The sequence below is a fragment of the Callospermophilus lateralis genome, chromosome 20, assembly GCF_048772815.1.
Source record: "Callospermophilus lateralis isolate mCalLat2 chromosome 20, mCalLat2.hap1, whole genome shotgun sequence".
NCBI classification, from domain to species: domain Eukaryota; kingdom Metazoa; phylum Chordata; class Mammalia; order Rodentia; family Sciuridae; genus Callospermophilus; species Callospermophilus lateralis.
Window position 1 is genome coordinate 6,401,092 of NC_135324.1, and position 15,475 is coordinate 6,416,566.

Below are 15,475 nucleotides of genomic sequence, written 5' to 3' on the forward strand. Positions count from 1 at the left end.
CTACTGATAGGAGACAAAAACTCATCGAGACATACATGATTAGATATGACAATCACCTTCTCAAAGTGGTTAAAATATTAGAACAATAGCCTGAAGCTTATATTATACACATACACACAAACACACACTCACATAATATTTTTTATGATGCTCAGCATCAAACCTGGGCCTCATGCATGGTAGGCATGCACTACCACTAAGCTACCATCCCCAGTCCTAGTTTCAAGTTTAAAGGATGAAAGTATAGATAGGAGAAGTTCATCTCCTTTCAAACTGTAACTTCTGACAATTTATTCCACAATAAGGCCCACTCACATAGTTTGACTGAGAGCCCCTGGAAGGAATGCATAGACTAACTAAAGATGGTACCTACCAAATGTACCAAAATTAGAGGGGTGGGCTGGGGTTGTAGCTCAGTAGTAGAGCACTCACCTCGCATGTGCGAAACCCTGGGTTCGATCCTCAGCACCACATAAAAATAAATAAGTGAAATAAAGGTATTGTGTCCAACTACAACTAAAAAATAAATATTTTTTTAAAAAATTAGAGGAGCAAGGTGGTTATTTGGAAACTATGTACACTAAACATATCCGAAAAAGAGAACTGGAGGCAAGAATTCCTTTACCTTGTCAGTGTAGGGAATGTAGAGGAAGATGCATCTTTTGGAGAGTTGATCAATTCTGGGACACCAATGCCAGCGATCTCCTCTATGGCCTTCAGAACATTGTCTGTGTGTTCCAGGTAGATGCTGCATGGAGAGTTGGAGGAGTATGAACACGTTACTGAACTTCTAAGTAGTTCAGATTTCTTTCTTGAGATGTTACCAAATATCAAGCTTCCCCCAGCCTCAGCAATACTGAGGATTAAACCCAGGGTCTAATGCATGCTAGCAAGAACTTAACCACTGAGCCACATTCCCAGTCCTTTTCGTTTTTTGAGACTGGGTCTTGGTAAGTTGCCCAGGTTGTCCTTGAACTTGCCTCAGCCTCCCCATAGTTGGCTTACAGGCATACATCACCAAGCCTGGCTGGTATTAAGCTTTAAAACAATTTCAGGAGCTGGAGATATAGCTCAGTTGGTAGAGTGCTTACCCTGCATGCACAAGGACCTGGGTTTGATCCCCAGCACATCATAAAAACAATTTCAGGCTTTTATTTTTATTTTCTTAAGTTAAAGATGGACTCAATACCTTTAGTTTGTTTGCTTATTTTTTCATGTGGTGCTGAGGATCGAACCCAGTGCCTCATGCGTGCTAGGCAAGCGCTATACCACTGAGCCCCAGCCCCAGCCCCAGCCCCAGGCTTTTATTTTTAATAACAAAGATTCCAGATACTTGTCCAAAGGCAAAGTAAATGAGATCCAATTAGAAACAGACACCTTGGAAGTGATTAATACATCTTGAATATGGTAGACAATAAATGTATTTGGCTGACTAATAAGGTAGGATACAACTGCAGACTCCTCCACTTCCTCTATATTTAAACAATTTTAACTAACAGGAAGGTAGAAGCAGAGGATTTTAAGATCCAGATTCCAAATTCTGTTTAGTTTAAACCTACTTCATTGCTCTCAAGTCTCCCCTAACCAGATGAGAAATCCCATCAGTAGCAAAATGGAAAAGGGGTATTTGGCTTATGGAAGAAACCAAACATCTCACCAAAGCATATCATGCAGCTGCTCATTAAAGATGCTGCTCTTCTCTTTTTCCCCATGTGACCATGCCCGACAGAGGCACTGTCTAGCCAGGGAAGCTGTTAGAAAACAAGACAGAGAGTTCTCATTAGCAGGAAAATGACCTCTTTTTAAAAAATATATATTTAAAGTTTTTATTTTGACACATAATAATTGTATACATTCGTGGGGTATAGTGACATTTCAATGTATTTATATAATGTATAATGATCAGATAACCTCACTTGTCTTCCAGGCTTTTGGGATGATCATTGTTCAAAGGGATTATTATTCTAAATTTACTAAGTTGTTCCTGTCTTATCAAGAAATTTTTAGAAGGCTGCTATGAACATAAACCAATAGAGCCACACAAGGATACTGCTGGGCAGTGGGAAAGTCAAACGTGCTCCTGGTGGGCAGGTCAGTGGCCCTTCCCAAAGCACCGTTTCACATTTTCATGCTGCTATTTGTGCTATTAACTAGGATGTATAATCAGTGAGATGTATTCCAAGAATTATGATATAATATAGTTAAAGAAAAGTCAAGGAAGAGGCTAATACTTCCTCTACACCTGATCCTGATTTCATCTTTTTCTCCTTTTTTTTTTTAAGATTTTTTATTCTATTTTGTCATATACGACAGCAGAATGCATTACAATTTATATTATACATATAGAGCACAGTTTTTCATATCTCTGATTGTATACAAAGTATATTCACACCATTCGTGATTCCATACATGTACTTAGGGTAATAATGTCCACCTCATTCTTTTTTATCCCCTTGCTTCCTCCCTTGCCCTCCTTCCCCTTTGCCCTATCTAGAGTTTGTCTAATCTTCCCATGTTTTTCTCCCACTTTATTAACCTCATGGTTTATGTCTTTTTGTCAAATGTGTTAGATAATTTTTAAAATTTTTTTTAGTTGAAAATGGACATAATACCTTTATTTATTTTTATGCAGTGCTAAGGATTGAACACAATACCTCACACATGCTAGGCAAGCGCTCCACCACTGAGCTAAATCTCAGTCCCCAATTATTTTTTCTTTTTTAAAGGATATGATTAAAATTTGAGTCAAACAGAAAATTATTCAGGACTGGGAATGGAGCTCAGTGTTAAGAGTTTGTGTGTGGTCAGCATGTGCTAGGGCCCTGGGTTCCAATCCTCAGTACCAAAAAAAGAAGAAAAAAAAATCCTCTAGTCAGCTGACCAATGTCACACTAAGCAATGTCAGCAGAAGTCAGTCAGAGCTCCTTAGGGGAAAAAGGCCTCCTTGGTGTCAAAGAGGGCATATCCAAGACTTTGTGGGGATTTACATGCAAAAATGTACAAGGTTCTGGGAAGTCCCAAATTTAAAGAGTTAAGACATTAATTCTATTCTTGAAAAAGAGGAATTGGGCCCATCACCAATTTTTTCTTTCTTTGGAGCAGGAGCTGTAGATTTCTCCAACAGGACCATCAAAAGTCTGATAAGGTAAAGACCACACTGGAAACTAGGAATGCTGGGATGAAAATTCTGCAAGTAATTGAAGCTCTGACTGTAAGGAGACAAGAAATAAAACAACAAAACACAACAGCATCACATGTATTAAAGACACATTAAAATCCACAGGAGTTGCCCAACTTCCCTGTAAGTGAGAGCCAAATCAGAATCCTCATTTTCAGGTGCTTTAGGACCAAGTTTCAAGCATCTTGACAGAAAACTCTGTGTATATAGAAATTTAGGGTAAAAGAGTACCCCAGGAATGGAATGCTGGCCTCAAAAGGGTCATGTATGTCAAAAATGCAATTTGTGCAACCCCTGATAAATTAGTTGCCCTTCAAAGACTTATGAAACACTGAAAATCATGTTTAAAATCCAAGTTTGGCAATGTATGGTGGCACACACCTGGAATCCCAGAGGCTCAGGAATCTGAGGCAGGAGGTTTACAAATTCAAAGCCAGAGTAACTTAATGAGACTTTGTCTCAAAATAAAAAATAAAAAGGGCTGGAGATGTGGCTCAATGGTTAAGCATCCCTGGGTTTAATATCTGGTATCAAAAAAAAAAAAAAAAAAGAGTGTGTTTGTGTGTATCCAACAGAGACAATGTAGAAGGAAATTATAATACAATGCAGAGAAAGCATAGTTTATTTGTTTTGTTTTCCTTCCCCAGTAGTGGGGATCAAATGCAGGGCCTCACATTTGCTAGGCAAATACTCTACCACTTAGTTATATTCCCAGCACCCCACCTCCTTAATATTTTTAGCTGTCAATGAATATTTATTTATTTATTATTATTATTTTTTAAATGGGGCTGAGAATTGAACCCTCACACATGCTAGGCAAATGTTCCACTACTGAGCTACAACCCCAGTCCCCAAGCCCTTTTTCAAATTTTATTTTGAGAGTATCTTACTAAGTTGCCTGGCTGAAAACACAGCTTTTAATGAATGCATCATACATAGTCTAGTTTCAATGCAATAAAATAATGGGAGACAGGGAATGAAAATCAGTCTAGAACTGTTAAATTGTTGTTAAAATGATACCAGAGTCAATTCCTGATTGTTTGGTGAGAAAGAGGTCAAATTAAACATTTTCTTTCTCTCTGCACACCCCCGCCTTCCTCCCTTTCATTTTTCAGAGCTGGGGATAGAATCCAGGGCCTTAAGCAGAGTATGCAAATACTCAACCACTGAGCTATACCTCTAAAAGTAGTCAATTTAAAATAAGATCCTGCCCTACAGGCAGGAAGACAAGTACTGACTGCTGACATAGTGATAGCCTAGGCTATCAAGGAGGAGAGGGAAAGACCAAGTCACTCTGGCTGATGCTGGATAGGAGGCTGACAGCCTGTCCTTTAAATTATATTCTCACCTCCCTCCTCCATAGCCTTGCCCTCAGTCACATATGGTCTTCCTCTAAGGATGGAGAAAGGAGACTGGCCATTAGTGATAACTAGCTGCTATCTACATATCCAACCCTGGTAGGAGACAGAGGAAGTCCTTGGATACTCAAGACTTGAATGCAGATGGTTAATGTTTTCATGATCATTACCTGAAAAGGCACATTCAAGGGCTGATGTATGCATGAAGATTTAGCATGGTATAACTAATGTTGCACAATTTATCCAAATACGTGAGAAAGCTCATATGCTGAGGAAAAGTGTTGAAAATATCAATTTCCTTCCCAACTACTGAGAGTCCTAAAATTTTTCAAGGACTTTGTGTTTTTTTTTTTTTTGGTGCTGGGGATTGAACCCAGGGCCGTGTGCATGTGAGGCAAGAACTCCACCAACTGAGCTATATTCCCAGCCCTTTTCAAGGAAACTGACAATCCAGCTCCTGAGAGTCTCTTGGGAAAACACTCTAGGACATGCATCTGACCCACCTGACCAATTCCTCCAATGACTGCTCATGTTCTATTTGCTTCAGTCGGCTAGCAAGGACCTCAAGGGCTGAATACAGTAAATTATGATATCCAAGGTTAAAAAATCCATTCCTAAAGGAAAGGAAAGGCAAGGTAAGGTGGGTTAGCTGGGTTTCAGGAAGATTACCTGGACAGTATTTCAGGATCCTCAGCTCCAGTCTGCATCATCCTCAATTGACAAATCCAATCTCAACTCTAAGAATCAGATTATAAATTGAGGTACATCCAGAATAGTCCATCCTTAAGGACCTAACAGTCCTCTCACAGGCTTGTTCTCTATTTTCTTTCTTTTCTTTTTTTTTTTTTTTGTATTAGGATGGAACCCACTGAGCTACATCCCCAGTCTTTTGTTGTTCTTGTTGTTTTTAGTATCTTTATTTTGTAATTTTTATGTGGTATTGAGGATCAAACTCAATGCCTCACATGTGCAAGGCAAGCACTCTGCCACTGAGCCACAACCCCAGCCCTTGTTCTTTTAAGGCAGGGTCTAAGTTGGTTAGGCTTGATAAATTGCTGAGACTGGCCTCAAACTTGCAATCTCCTGCCTCAGCTTTCCAAACCACTGGGATCATAGGCATGCACCACCAAGCCTGGTTCAAGGCTTATTATCAAGGGGGCAGGGAACTCTTCTCCTTCCTTACATTTTAGAGGTAAGCCTCAGTCTTTTGTCAAATTACTAAATTAATGTCCAGTCCCCAGTAGGTGTTCAATAAAGTATTTAACCCTTTCTCTACGTTAATAAATTGTCTTAACAATTTTATCTTGGATTTTCTAATTGTCCCTTTTTCCCCCAAGTCCAGACTATCATTCCAGGCCAGGTCCCTGTCATTACATGCACATATCATGACAACATCTGCTGTGTTTTGGGGTTTTTTTTTAGTATTTTTGTGTTATCAATGGACCTTTATTTATTTATATGTGGTGCTGAGTATCAAACCAAGAACTTCACACATGCTAGGCAAGTGCTCTACCACTGAGCCACCACCCCAGCCCCACCTGCTGATCTTTTTGCATCCTTTTCCACTGTCTTGTATACTGTTGCCAAAAAGATTTTCTTAAAATGCTTTCATTATATTATGGCTGTGATCACAGAACTCCAAACTGCTTCCCTGCACTTTAAAATTCTGCAAGACCTTCAAGGCTCAGTACAATGTGACCCCTAGATCTTCTCCTATTGAAACATTCTCCACATCACCATGCTATTTGCCCTTCCCTTCAATAAATGTACTCTGAGGGATATGTGTCAGGTTTTCTCCCCACCATTTTGAGGTATAACTGATGAATAATAAATTATATATATTTAAAATGCTGAATTTGATCAGATTTGATTTATAAACTCATGAAACCATCAGAGCGAAGATACTGAATAAAACCATCACCCCCCTAAGATTCCTTACACTCTTTTGTAATCCATTCCTCTTTCGAACCTTCTGCCCAAAGCTATGCAACAACTGATAATTTTCCATTATTACAAAATATGCTTTTTCTAGAATTTTATATAAAGGGAATCAAATACTGTGATTCCTTATATTCTTGCTGTTTCTATAGCATATTTATTTATCATGTTGCTGCATGTAGCATTCCCCCATATGTATATATCATGATTTATTTATACATTCACCAATTGATCAACATTTAGGTTATTTCTACTTTGTAACTATTACGAATACTACTACTATAAACATTCATGCATAAGACTTCGTGTGAACATGTGTTTTCATTTTTGGGGGGGTAAATACAATAGGGATAGAACAACTGGGTCATATGGTAGGTATTTCTTTAACTTTTCAAGAAACTTTCAAAACTGTTTTCCAAAGTAAGACCAGCAACAAGTGAGCATATCAGCTGATCCACATTTTCACCAACACATGGCATAAAGTCTTTTTTCATTTTGCTATGCTAGTGTGTTGTACTATCTCACTGTGCTTTTCCATGCTGCTGGGGAATGAGCCCAATGCCTCACTAGTAAACACTAGACCAGTGCTCTTCCTCTGAGCTGCACCCCAAGTTGCTTTTAATTTGAATTTCCTTAATAACTAAAAATAACAAACATCCTTTCATTTACCATCTGTCATAAATAAATCTCCTTGATGGTCTATACAAATATGTTGTCAGGCGCTACTTTTAAGTATAGAGAATACAAAAATGACTGATATCTGCCTTCATGGAGCTCAAAGTATAGCAGGGAAGACAGCTGAACAAGTAATTATAAAAAATGTGATGTTTTGGGGCTTGAATTGTGGCTCAGTAGAACACTTGCCTAGCATGTGTGAAGTCCTGGGTTTGATTCTCAGCACTACAAACAAAAATGAAGGTCCATTAAGAACTAAAAAAGAATTGCCATTTTTTGAAAAATGTGATGTTTTATCATAAGAGGATACAAAAATGGTAGGAGGAAAGTGGAACTAGATGGGCATAAAAAAGGTTTACCTAGTCTAAGGGCTAAAGAAAATGCCATTGAAAAAGTGAAGTTAGCTCTCAGGAGATTAGATGTGTCAGAAAAGAGTAAGGATCAAGAAGTGTGGGGATCCTGGCAGAGGATGAGTATGTGTAAAGCCTTTTAGGTGAAAGCCATGTAGAGTGCTGAATTAGTTCGAATTCAATATGACTACAGGCAGAATAAAAGACAACAGATGGAGCAGGAGGCGGCAGGAGAAAGCCTGAGAAACTAGGCAAAAGAGTTTAAAAAATCTAACAGCAATCAGAGACCAGAACGAGGACAAGATCAGATTAGGTCTGTGTTGGGAAGATCATTGTGACTCGTATGTGAGGAATGGACCCAGGCAGGAGAAACAGTGGCAAAGAAACCAACTGTGAGACTAATCTAGTACAAGTGGGAGATGACGGGAGTCTAGCAGCAGTGGAGAGAGGACAGATGGTTATCTAAATGTTATCCAGAGATGAAATCAACAGAATTTGGAGATCACATGTGGGAGAGAGAAAGGTTAGAAAGTAGAGGAAGGGTCAAAAAATAACTCCTAATTTGGAGCTCAGACAACTAGTGGTACCATTGACAGAGCCAGAGAAAGCTGGAGGAACAGTGATGACACATTCTGCTTGGGATGTGATAAGTCTGAGGTTTTACTGACACATCTTAAGGGGGTGTTGAGTAGGCAATTGAATATAAATGCCTAGAGCTCAGAGGATAAAATTTGGCATAACTTTAAGCTTCAGTAAGACTACCCAGAAAACCTGTGTAGAAAAGAAAGAGGGGACAGGACCTAGCTCTGAGAAATCAAATTTATGGGACAGACACCCTTTTTTTCTATATTCACCCATGCTGTGCCTTTCAATTCTTTGTTAACCTCCCCAAAGGCCATCTACCCTTTAAAGGCCTGATTACCTGCTTCCATGGTGTCCAAAAATATCCTAGCTCACATTGTGTTCAGTTCTTTACCACAAAAATCTGTGATTTATTTACAACTTTTTGAGAAACAATTTTTTTAAACAATTTCTTTTTTTGGTTGTAGATGGATCCAATACTTTTATTTTGTTAGTTTATTTTTTTTATGTGGTATAGAAAATCGAACCCAGAGCCTCCCATGTGCTAGGTGAGCACTCTACCACAATTTTTTAAGTAACAGTCTTCCAAGTTATTATAGAACATTTGCGACAGGAAACAAAAGAAATAATATGGCCAGATTTGTCATCATTAGCTAATCAGCAAGTCATTCAATTTGTCAAATAGGTTAATGATAATGGCCCCATAAGACCCAGAGGATGCAAGAGCAAATGAAAAAGACTAAATCACCATTGTTACCTAAAGTTTGGGGCCTATCCATTTATATCCCAGCACCTAATCATCAAGTAAAAGTAAATACTTATTCATTCATTTCTGTCTATAATCATATTTCCCATACACTCACCAAGCAAAAAGTCCATGAAAAATCTGCAGTAGCCTCTGATAACAGGAAGCCATTATGTGGTGCTCTTGAGCCTTCACTCCTGGTCCATCAACTTCACCATGATCCTCGGCAACTAAGCTCTAAAAAGAAAAACGAATTGTCCTAATTTCCCTTCAATTTTTCTTTGAAAAGGAAATCTCCAGTTCACTGGGTGATTCTTAAGTCTCTATAAGGATAAGATAGTCTTCTGACCTGGAAATAGTTATGAATATTCTCCAGATGGTTACACATCGGGGTCAGCAGTTGAACAACACAATGAACAACTTCTGGGGCAGACTTCAGATGGAGATGTGAGAACCCAATATTCCGGTTTCCTTTATTCTACAATAAATTCAAAGTTATAAGGGAAGAAACTGTTAGACATCTTTTCTGAATCTACGTGTTCCTCATGGAGTTTAGTCAAACTTATGTCATTAAGTAGGACTGGGTGGGAGAAATGAGTTATTTGTCTAAGACTATATTCAGCAAAGGGATAAAAATCTTGCTCCATTTCCGAATGACTAAGAGATAAAACTTTCTAGAGTAAGAATGGTGTCTGATCAAGAAGTACAGACCCATCATAACTAAAGACATAAAACTCACACAAAAGTAGAAATCACTGTGCTCACTTGGGCAGTACATATACTAAAACTGGAACAATACAGAGATTAGCATGGCCCCTGCACAAGGATAACACACAAATTTGTGAAGTATTCTATTAAAAAAATCATTTAGGTAGACAGAAATTTAGAACAAATAGTACAAAGAATCAAGTAACTATCTGTATCAATGTTTAAGTGCTGATACCCAAGACCTTCACATTGTACTGTTTGCACCATCAATTGCTTCCCCAGCAGGTCCACATTTGTACCTTATGTACACACCTGAGGTTCTGGCCTCTCTAGGCAGCTGATTACGATACTGAGGCTTAGTTTAGGAGGCTGTTGAAACCAAAACCTAAGGGCTGGAGGTGTAGTTCAGTGGTAGAGCCCTTGCCTGGTCATTTGTGAGTCCCCAGGTTTAGCCACCGGCACCACAAACCAAAACAAAAAAACCCAAAACCTGTGCATAGATGAGAATTCAGGAATGTTCAGGGAATTTAGAAATAAATGTCTTGGGCTGGGGATGTGGCTCAAGTGGTAGCACGCTCGCCTGGCATGTGTGTGGCCCTGGTTCGATCCTCAGCACCACATACAAACAAAGATGTGTCCGCCGAAAACTAAATAAATAAATATTAATATTAAAAAAAAAAAAAGAAAGAAAGAAATGTCTTATTATGGGTATCTTTTGTGTTTTCTGGGTTTCCATTTCTTTTCCTTTTTTTTTTTTTTTTTTTTTTGCAGTGCTATCAGACCTGGTGCCTCATGTGTGCTAGGCTAGTCCCAGAATCCTTCAATTCAAGGTGAATATGATCTGGCAATAGGGCTGCCACCATCTTACCCAGTGACCCAAACACAATGCAAAAGAAAGTGATAATTATTCATCACTACAAGCTTTGTTTCCAAATCCACTGAACCTAGGTTCTAAACTTGTACTCACACTAACCTTGAGAAAGGGGTTTCTCTTAGTAAAGGATGGTGTCAGCATATTATCTAACTTGTGAGAGAGATCTTCCAGCAAGAAAAGTAACTCAGGAGGCCCAAGCTGTACAACTTCTGTAGCCTGTGACATAGAAGAAAGATGGAATAATTCCAGATATGTCCTAGTCATTTTATTTTTGATACATTTCATAAACACTCCTCCCAACAGGTGAAGAATTGAATTTCTAATAAAAAAAAAAAAAGAAAAAAAATTTCCCTATCTCGTATAAAGAATGGCTGTTGTGTTCTATCAACTTATCAAAAAGTCAAGCATTTCCAAAATAAAACAAATTCTCAAGTTATTAAAGTAGGAATTTGAGACACAGTATACATTAGAAGTCATAATTTTTCTCTAGAAATAAATTCCTTTGTGTATTTTTCCACCTGTGTAACCAAGATGTATCTCTTAAATATACTATGATAAAAATATGACTTAACTCAAGGCAACTGCACCAAATATACTTCTTTTCCTAATATTTTATTATTATAAACTAGAGGTGGAAAGTATATCACATTGCCATAGGTGAAAAGGGTGAAATAGTCTCACTTTCAACTATTCACTTAACACACATTTATGGAGAATCTCCATGGGGAAACTAATGTAGCAAGAAATGAAAAAAAAAAAAAAATACAAATCATATTCTGAAGGTGCCTATATTCTTACAAGTATCAGGTAAAAAAAAAATCTGTTATTATAAAAACCATTCTCTTATCAGAGTTTTGTACACACTTAGTTCAGACCATTAATATATTATAGGCCACCAATAGAACAGGTACTGCTAGTTATCTCTACTTTCTCTATTAGATTATAACCTATCTGAAAGCATGCATCATGCTAAAAGTACTAGTTTACTCCCACTGTCTACATTAGTGGATATTCAACATCCTAAAAAAGTAAACATAGCTTTGACCTCTATAAACCAGAATAGTGCTCCTCTACAAAAGTAAACTAAGTAGTTTATTATCCTAAAGTCAAGAATAACATCATCAGCACAATATTTTATAGTCTATAACACCACAGAAGACGAGCACAAATATGCATTGTTATTCTCACATATAAAGGCATTTGAAGTCATCATTCTTTTTCCTTTTTTTCAGTGGTGGGAATTGAACTCAGGGCCTTGCCCACAGCCCTCTAAAAATTTCAATGTCACAGTGTTTCAATGTCACAGTGTTCTTTTTGAAATAAAAATAGAGCTAGGAATTTTGTGAAAGATGATTAATTTCTAAGATCCCAGTATGTCACTTACTTCTGTGTTCATTTCAGTATCTAAGATGAATTTGGTCACAAGTCCACAATGCAGAATAGAGAAGACCTCAATGTCCACCTCTCGAAAAAATGCACTGTAATTCTGTAGTGACACTGATGTTTTTCCTTCCTTCCCTGTGAGCTCCTGGGAAGAAAGTATCAGCAACCAAGAGAATAAAAAATGGTCTTCTGTATTAATCTAACTTTTTTTTTTTTTTTGGCAGTACTGGGGAACCACTGATACTATCTACCAACACACTACACATTCCTAGCCCCGTATCAATCTAATTTTTAAAGAAGATTCCAAAGTGCAAATACACATTAATTTTATGCAAAAATTTACATTTCCATTACATCATCACCTTCTTTTCACAAAAATCCCTAAATATTCTAAGGCAGAGCACTTAATTTCATGTGGAAAATAAGTCAACACCAAGACTCTTGGTTGGCTTCTGCTTAGGGATAAAATATTAAGCAGATCATGACATTATAATTTGGTAAAGAAAAATATGAGCTTAGGGCTAAGAAGATGATCTGGCTTCAACTCCTAGCTCAAGCACTTACTGTGTCACCTTGGGTAGGTTACTCATCCTCCTTGGGTCTTAGTTGCCTCATGTATTAAATACAGACATTAATACCAACCACAGGAAGATTATTGGAATCATACATAATAAATTACATTAAAAAGTGGTAACTGAAAAACAGAAATAATTGGGTTCCACATGGTTCAGGCAATTTCACAAATACATGAAAACCATTCCATGAATAGTACAAAGTTCTGGTACTAATCAATTACCAGAAACTGTACAAAGCATTTCAAGTTATCTCAATTCATTGAGAAATTGATAATCTGGGGTCAGAATGAGAAAGAGCTTAAGAAATATAATTTTAAAAGACTGACAGCTTGATAATTGCTATGAGAGAGAATTCAAGTACCACTGGGGTACAGAACAAGGGAAGTAAAACATGTAAGAAAATAATTAGGGAAAACTACTAAGTGTGGGGGAGGCAAGAGGATTTAGGAGTATAATTTGAATTTTGTTATTCAGAGAGTCCTCCAAGGGCTGGGAGAATAAAGCTGGCTCTCTAAAGATCTTACTGGGCTGCTGCACACCTTTGTCACACACCCACCACTCCAATACCTTCTCTAGCTGGCTTCTACCAGTTGGCACAGCATCACATTCTGAATTATCCTCTTTTGAAAGTGTGTCAGGGGAGGGTGCTTTGCTGCCATCTGCTTTTCGTTTCCTTCCTCCTTGTGTTTCAAAGAGAAAAAGAAACTCAAGAATCAAAACACAAGCTTTGCCAAATATTTCTGCTCTCAAGAAATAACTTTTGAACACTACCTACAGGTAAAAGAAGTAATTTTATGACCAAATTATAGTACATTTATAAGCCTACTAACAAAGAGGTTTAATTACATCATCTTTCCAAGTACTGATGCCTCAATATATAACCTCTTGGGTTAATTCAACGTGGCTCAGGTAGTGGTAAGACAAAAGAATATACTCACCTATCTTTCCTGTTTTTCTGTTTTTTGCTGAAGCAGCAGAATTGCTATGAGGTATTACATCTAAAGTTTCCAAGTCAAAGTTTGCAAGAGGAGGAACATAGTCCGGGGTGACTGAAATAGAGCAGGCAGAAGCCCAACGTATACCAACCATATATCACCATCAGACATGGGATGCAACCACCCACTTGGCTAAAAACCAATTTCTAAAATTACCAATTATAGCAGTGAATTTTTGTAAGACACATTCAAGTCAACTGATATTGTTTTCACAAGCAAATGGCCAGAGAACTTACAGGAAAATTATATTACCATGATTGATAATGATCAATTAACATAAAACCATTCTAAATGATGATATAAAATAACCAAACAGATAAGGACTAAAAATAAACAGACTAACATTTAAAACCTAAAAATATTAATAACATTTGATCACACAGCAGTTTGCTTTATACCCATTTATTTTAGATGAAATTTAAGGGAGGCTTCATATTTTCTTCAGAGAAATCAAGCTAGCACTTCAAAACAACCAGTTTATTTAATAATCAAAAGGTATGAAGAGGTCTTTATATATAAATTTATTTATTGTGTGTGTGTGGGAGGGGTACTGATAAGGATTGAACTCAGGAATGTTCTGCTAATACACCCCTAGTCCTTTTTATTTTTGAGACAGGGGCTCATTAAGTTGCCCAGGCTACCCTGAGCCTATGAAGTAGCTGAGTTTACAGTCATGCTATCACACCCAGTAAGGTCTTAATCCTTACTCCTGGTTCATGACGATGTTTTTTTTTTTTTTTTTTTGAGAGAGAGAGAATTTTTTAATATTTATTTTTTAGTTTTCGGCGGACACAACATCTTTGTGGTGCTGAGGATTGAACCCGGGCCGCAGGCATGCCAGGCGTGTGCACTACTGTTTGAGCCGCATCCCCAGCACTCATGACTATGTTTAAGAAGGCAAAAGGTCACTGGAAGTTGAACATCCAAAACAGCAAAGTAGCTTGGTACGGTGGTACATGCCTATCTATACTCCCAGCTACTCAGATGCTGATGCTGAAGGATCACAAGTTTGAGGCGAGCCTAGGCAGCTTAGCAAGACTAACATAATAACATAAATTAAAACTTTAAAAAGAGCTGGGGCCAGTCTGGGGCTTTGGCTCAGAGGTAGAGCGCTCACCTGCCATGCATGAGGCACTGGGTTCCATCCTCAGCACCACATAAAAATAAAATGAAGATATTGTATCCACCTATAACTAAAAATACATATTTTAAAAGAGAGAGAGAGAGAGAGCTGGGGCGTAACTCAGTAGCAGAGTGCCCCTGGGTTTAATTCCAAGCACTGAAAAAATAAATAAATAAATAGGCTTCTTACTTTTTTTTTTTTTTTTTTTTTTTTGAATTTTGTTTAGTAGTAGATAGACAAAATACCTTTGTTTTATTTATTTACTTTTATGTGTTGCTAAGGATCAAATCCAGTGCCTCACATGTGCTAGGCAGGCGTCCTACCACTGAGCTACAACCCCGGCCCTGGCTTCTTACTCTTGAGAAAGCCCACACTTAGCACTACTTACTTTCTTAAGTAATTTTCTGCTTATGCTTGTAAATAAATAAATAAGTTTTAAAGTAGCAGAGTAACTTTAAAATAGCCCAACCAATGTTTTATATAAAATAGTTTTTTGGGCACTACTACAGATTAAACCCAGGGCCTTGCACATGCTAGGCACATAATTTTTTATATTTTATTTCCTTAAGCATAGAATCTCTCAGAGAAAAACAGAAGTACTCATCAAAAATTTTGTTCAGGGCTGGGGCTATAGCTCAGTGGTAGAGCACCCGCCTCACACGTGTGAGGCACTGGCTTTGATCCTCAGCCCCACATAAAAATAAATAAAGATATTGTATCCAACTACAACTAAAAAATAAAAATAAAAATTTGTTGAGCACACATCCTCCTTGATCTAGAGATATAGGAAACTGCTGTCACTGAGCCAGGTTCAATAGCTTAGTTCCTTATTTCCTTGCCACTGACCTTACTAGGGCTACCAATATAGGACTTCCTTACCTGCTAAGTACTTTTCCAGAATTTCCTGCAGTTCTACAATGTTCTTTAATCGAGAGAGCACCTTCCCCTTCATCTCAGGTGATGTCTGTCTGCAGAAGGCATTTACAACCTG

General features: G+C 37.8%; 1 protein-coding gene and 1 non-coding gene across 3 annotated transcripts in view; one reads left to right on the plus strand and one right to left on the minus strand.

The window, feature by feature from the left end:
* The window catches only part of Fancd2 (FA complementation group D2), a 59,889-nt gene that overhangs the window by 9,021 nt on the left and 35,393 nt on the right, over positions 1–15,475 (minus strand). For both annotated transcript variants that reach the window (XM_076841106.1, XM_076841105.1), the window contains 11 exons: positions 15,364–15,472; positions 13,305–13,415; positions 12,934–13,043; positions 11,793–11,936; positions 10,508–10,624; positions 9,176–9,304; positions 8,945–9,063; positions 5,040–5,150; positions 3,079–3,209; positions 1,658–1,751; positions 626–748 (listed from right to left, as the gene is read on the minus strand). In XM_076841106.1, coding sequence (XP_076697221.1) covers positions 626–748; positions 1,658–1,751; positions 3,079–3,209; positions 5,040–5,150; positions 8,945–9,063; positions 9,176–9,304; positions 10,508–10,624; positions 11,793–11,936; positions 12,934–13,043; positions 13,305–13,415; positions 15,364–15,472 — 1,298 coding nt within the window. The remainder of the gene's footprint in view (positions 1–625; positions 749–1,657; positions 1,752–3,078; positions 3,210–5,039; positions 5,151–8,944; positions 9,064–9,175; positions 9,305–10,507; positions 10,625–11,792; positions 11,937–12,933; positions 13,044–13,304; positions 13,416–15,363; positions 15,473–15,475) is intronic.
* Positions 9,584–9,687, plus strand: LOC143385736 (U6 spliceosomal RNA). Its single transcript, XR_013089517.1, has one exon. It is a non-coding gene; the product is annotated as a U6 spliceosomal RNA (small nuclear RNA).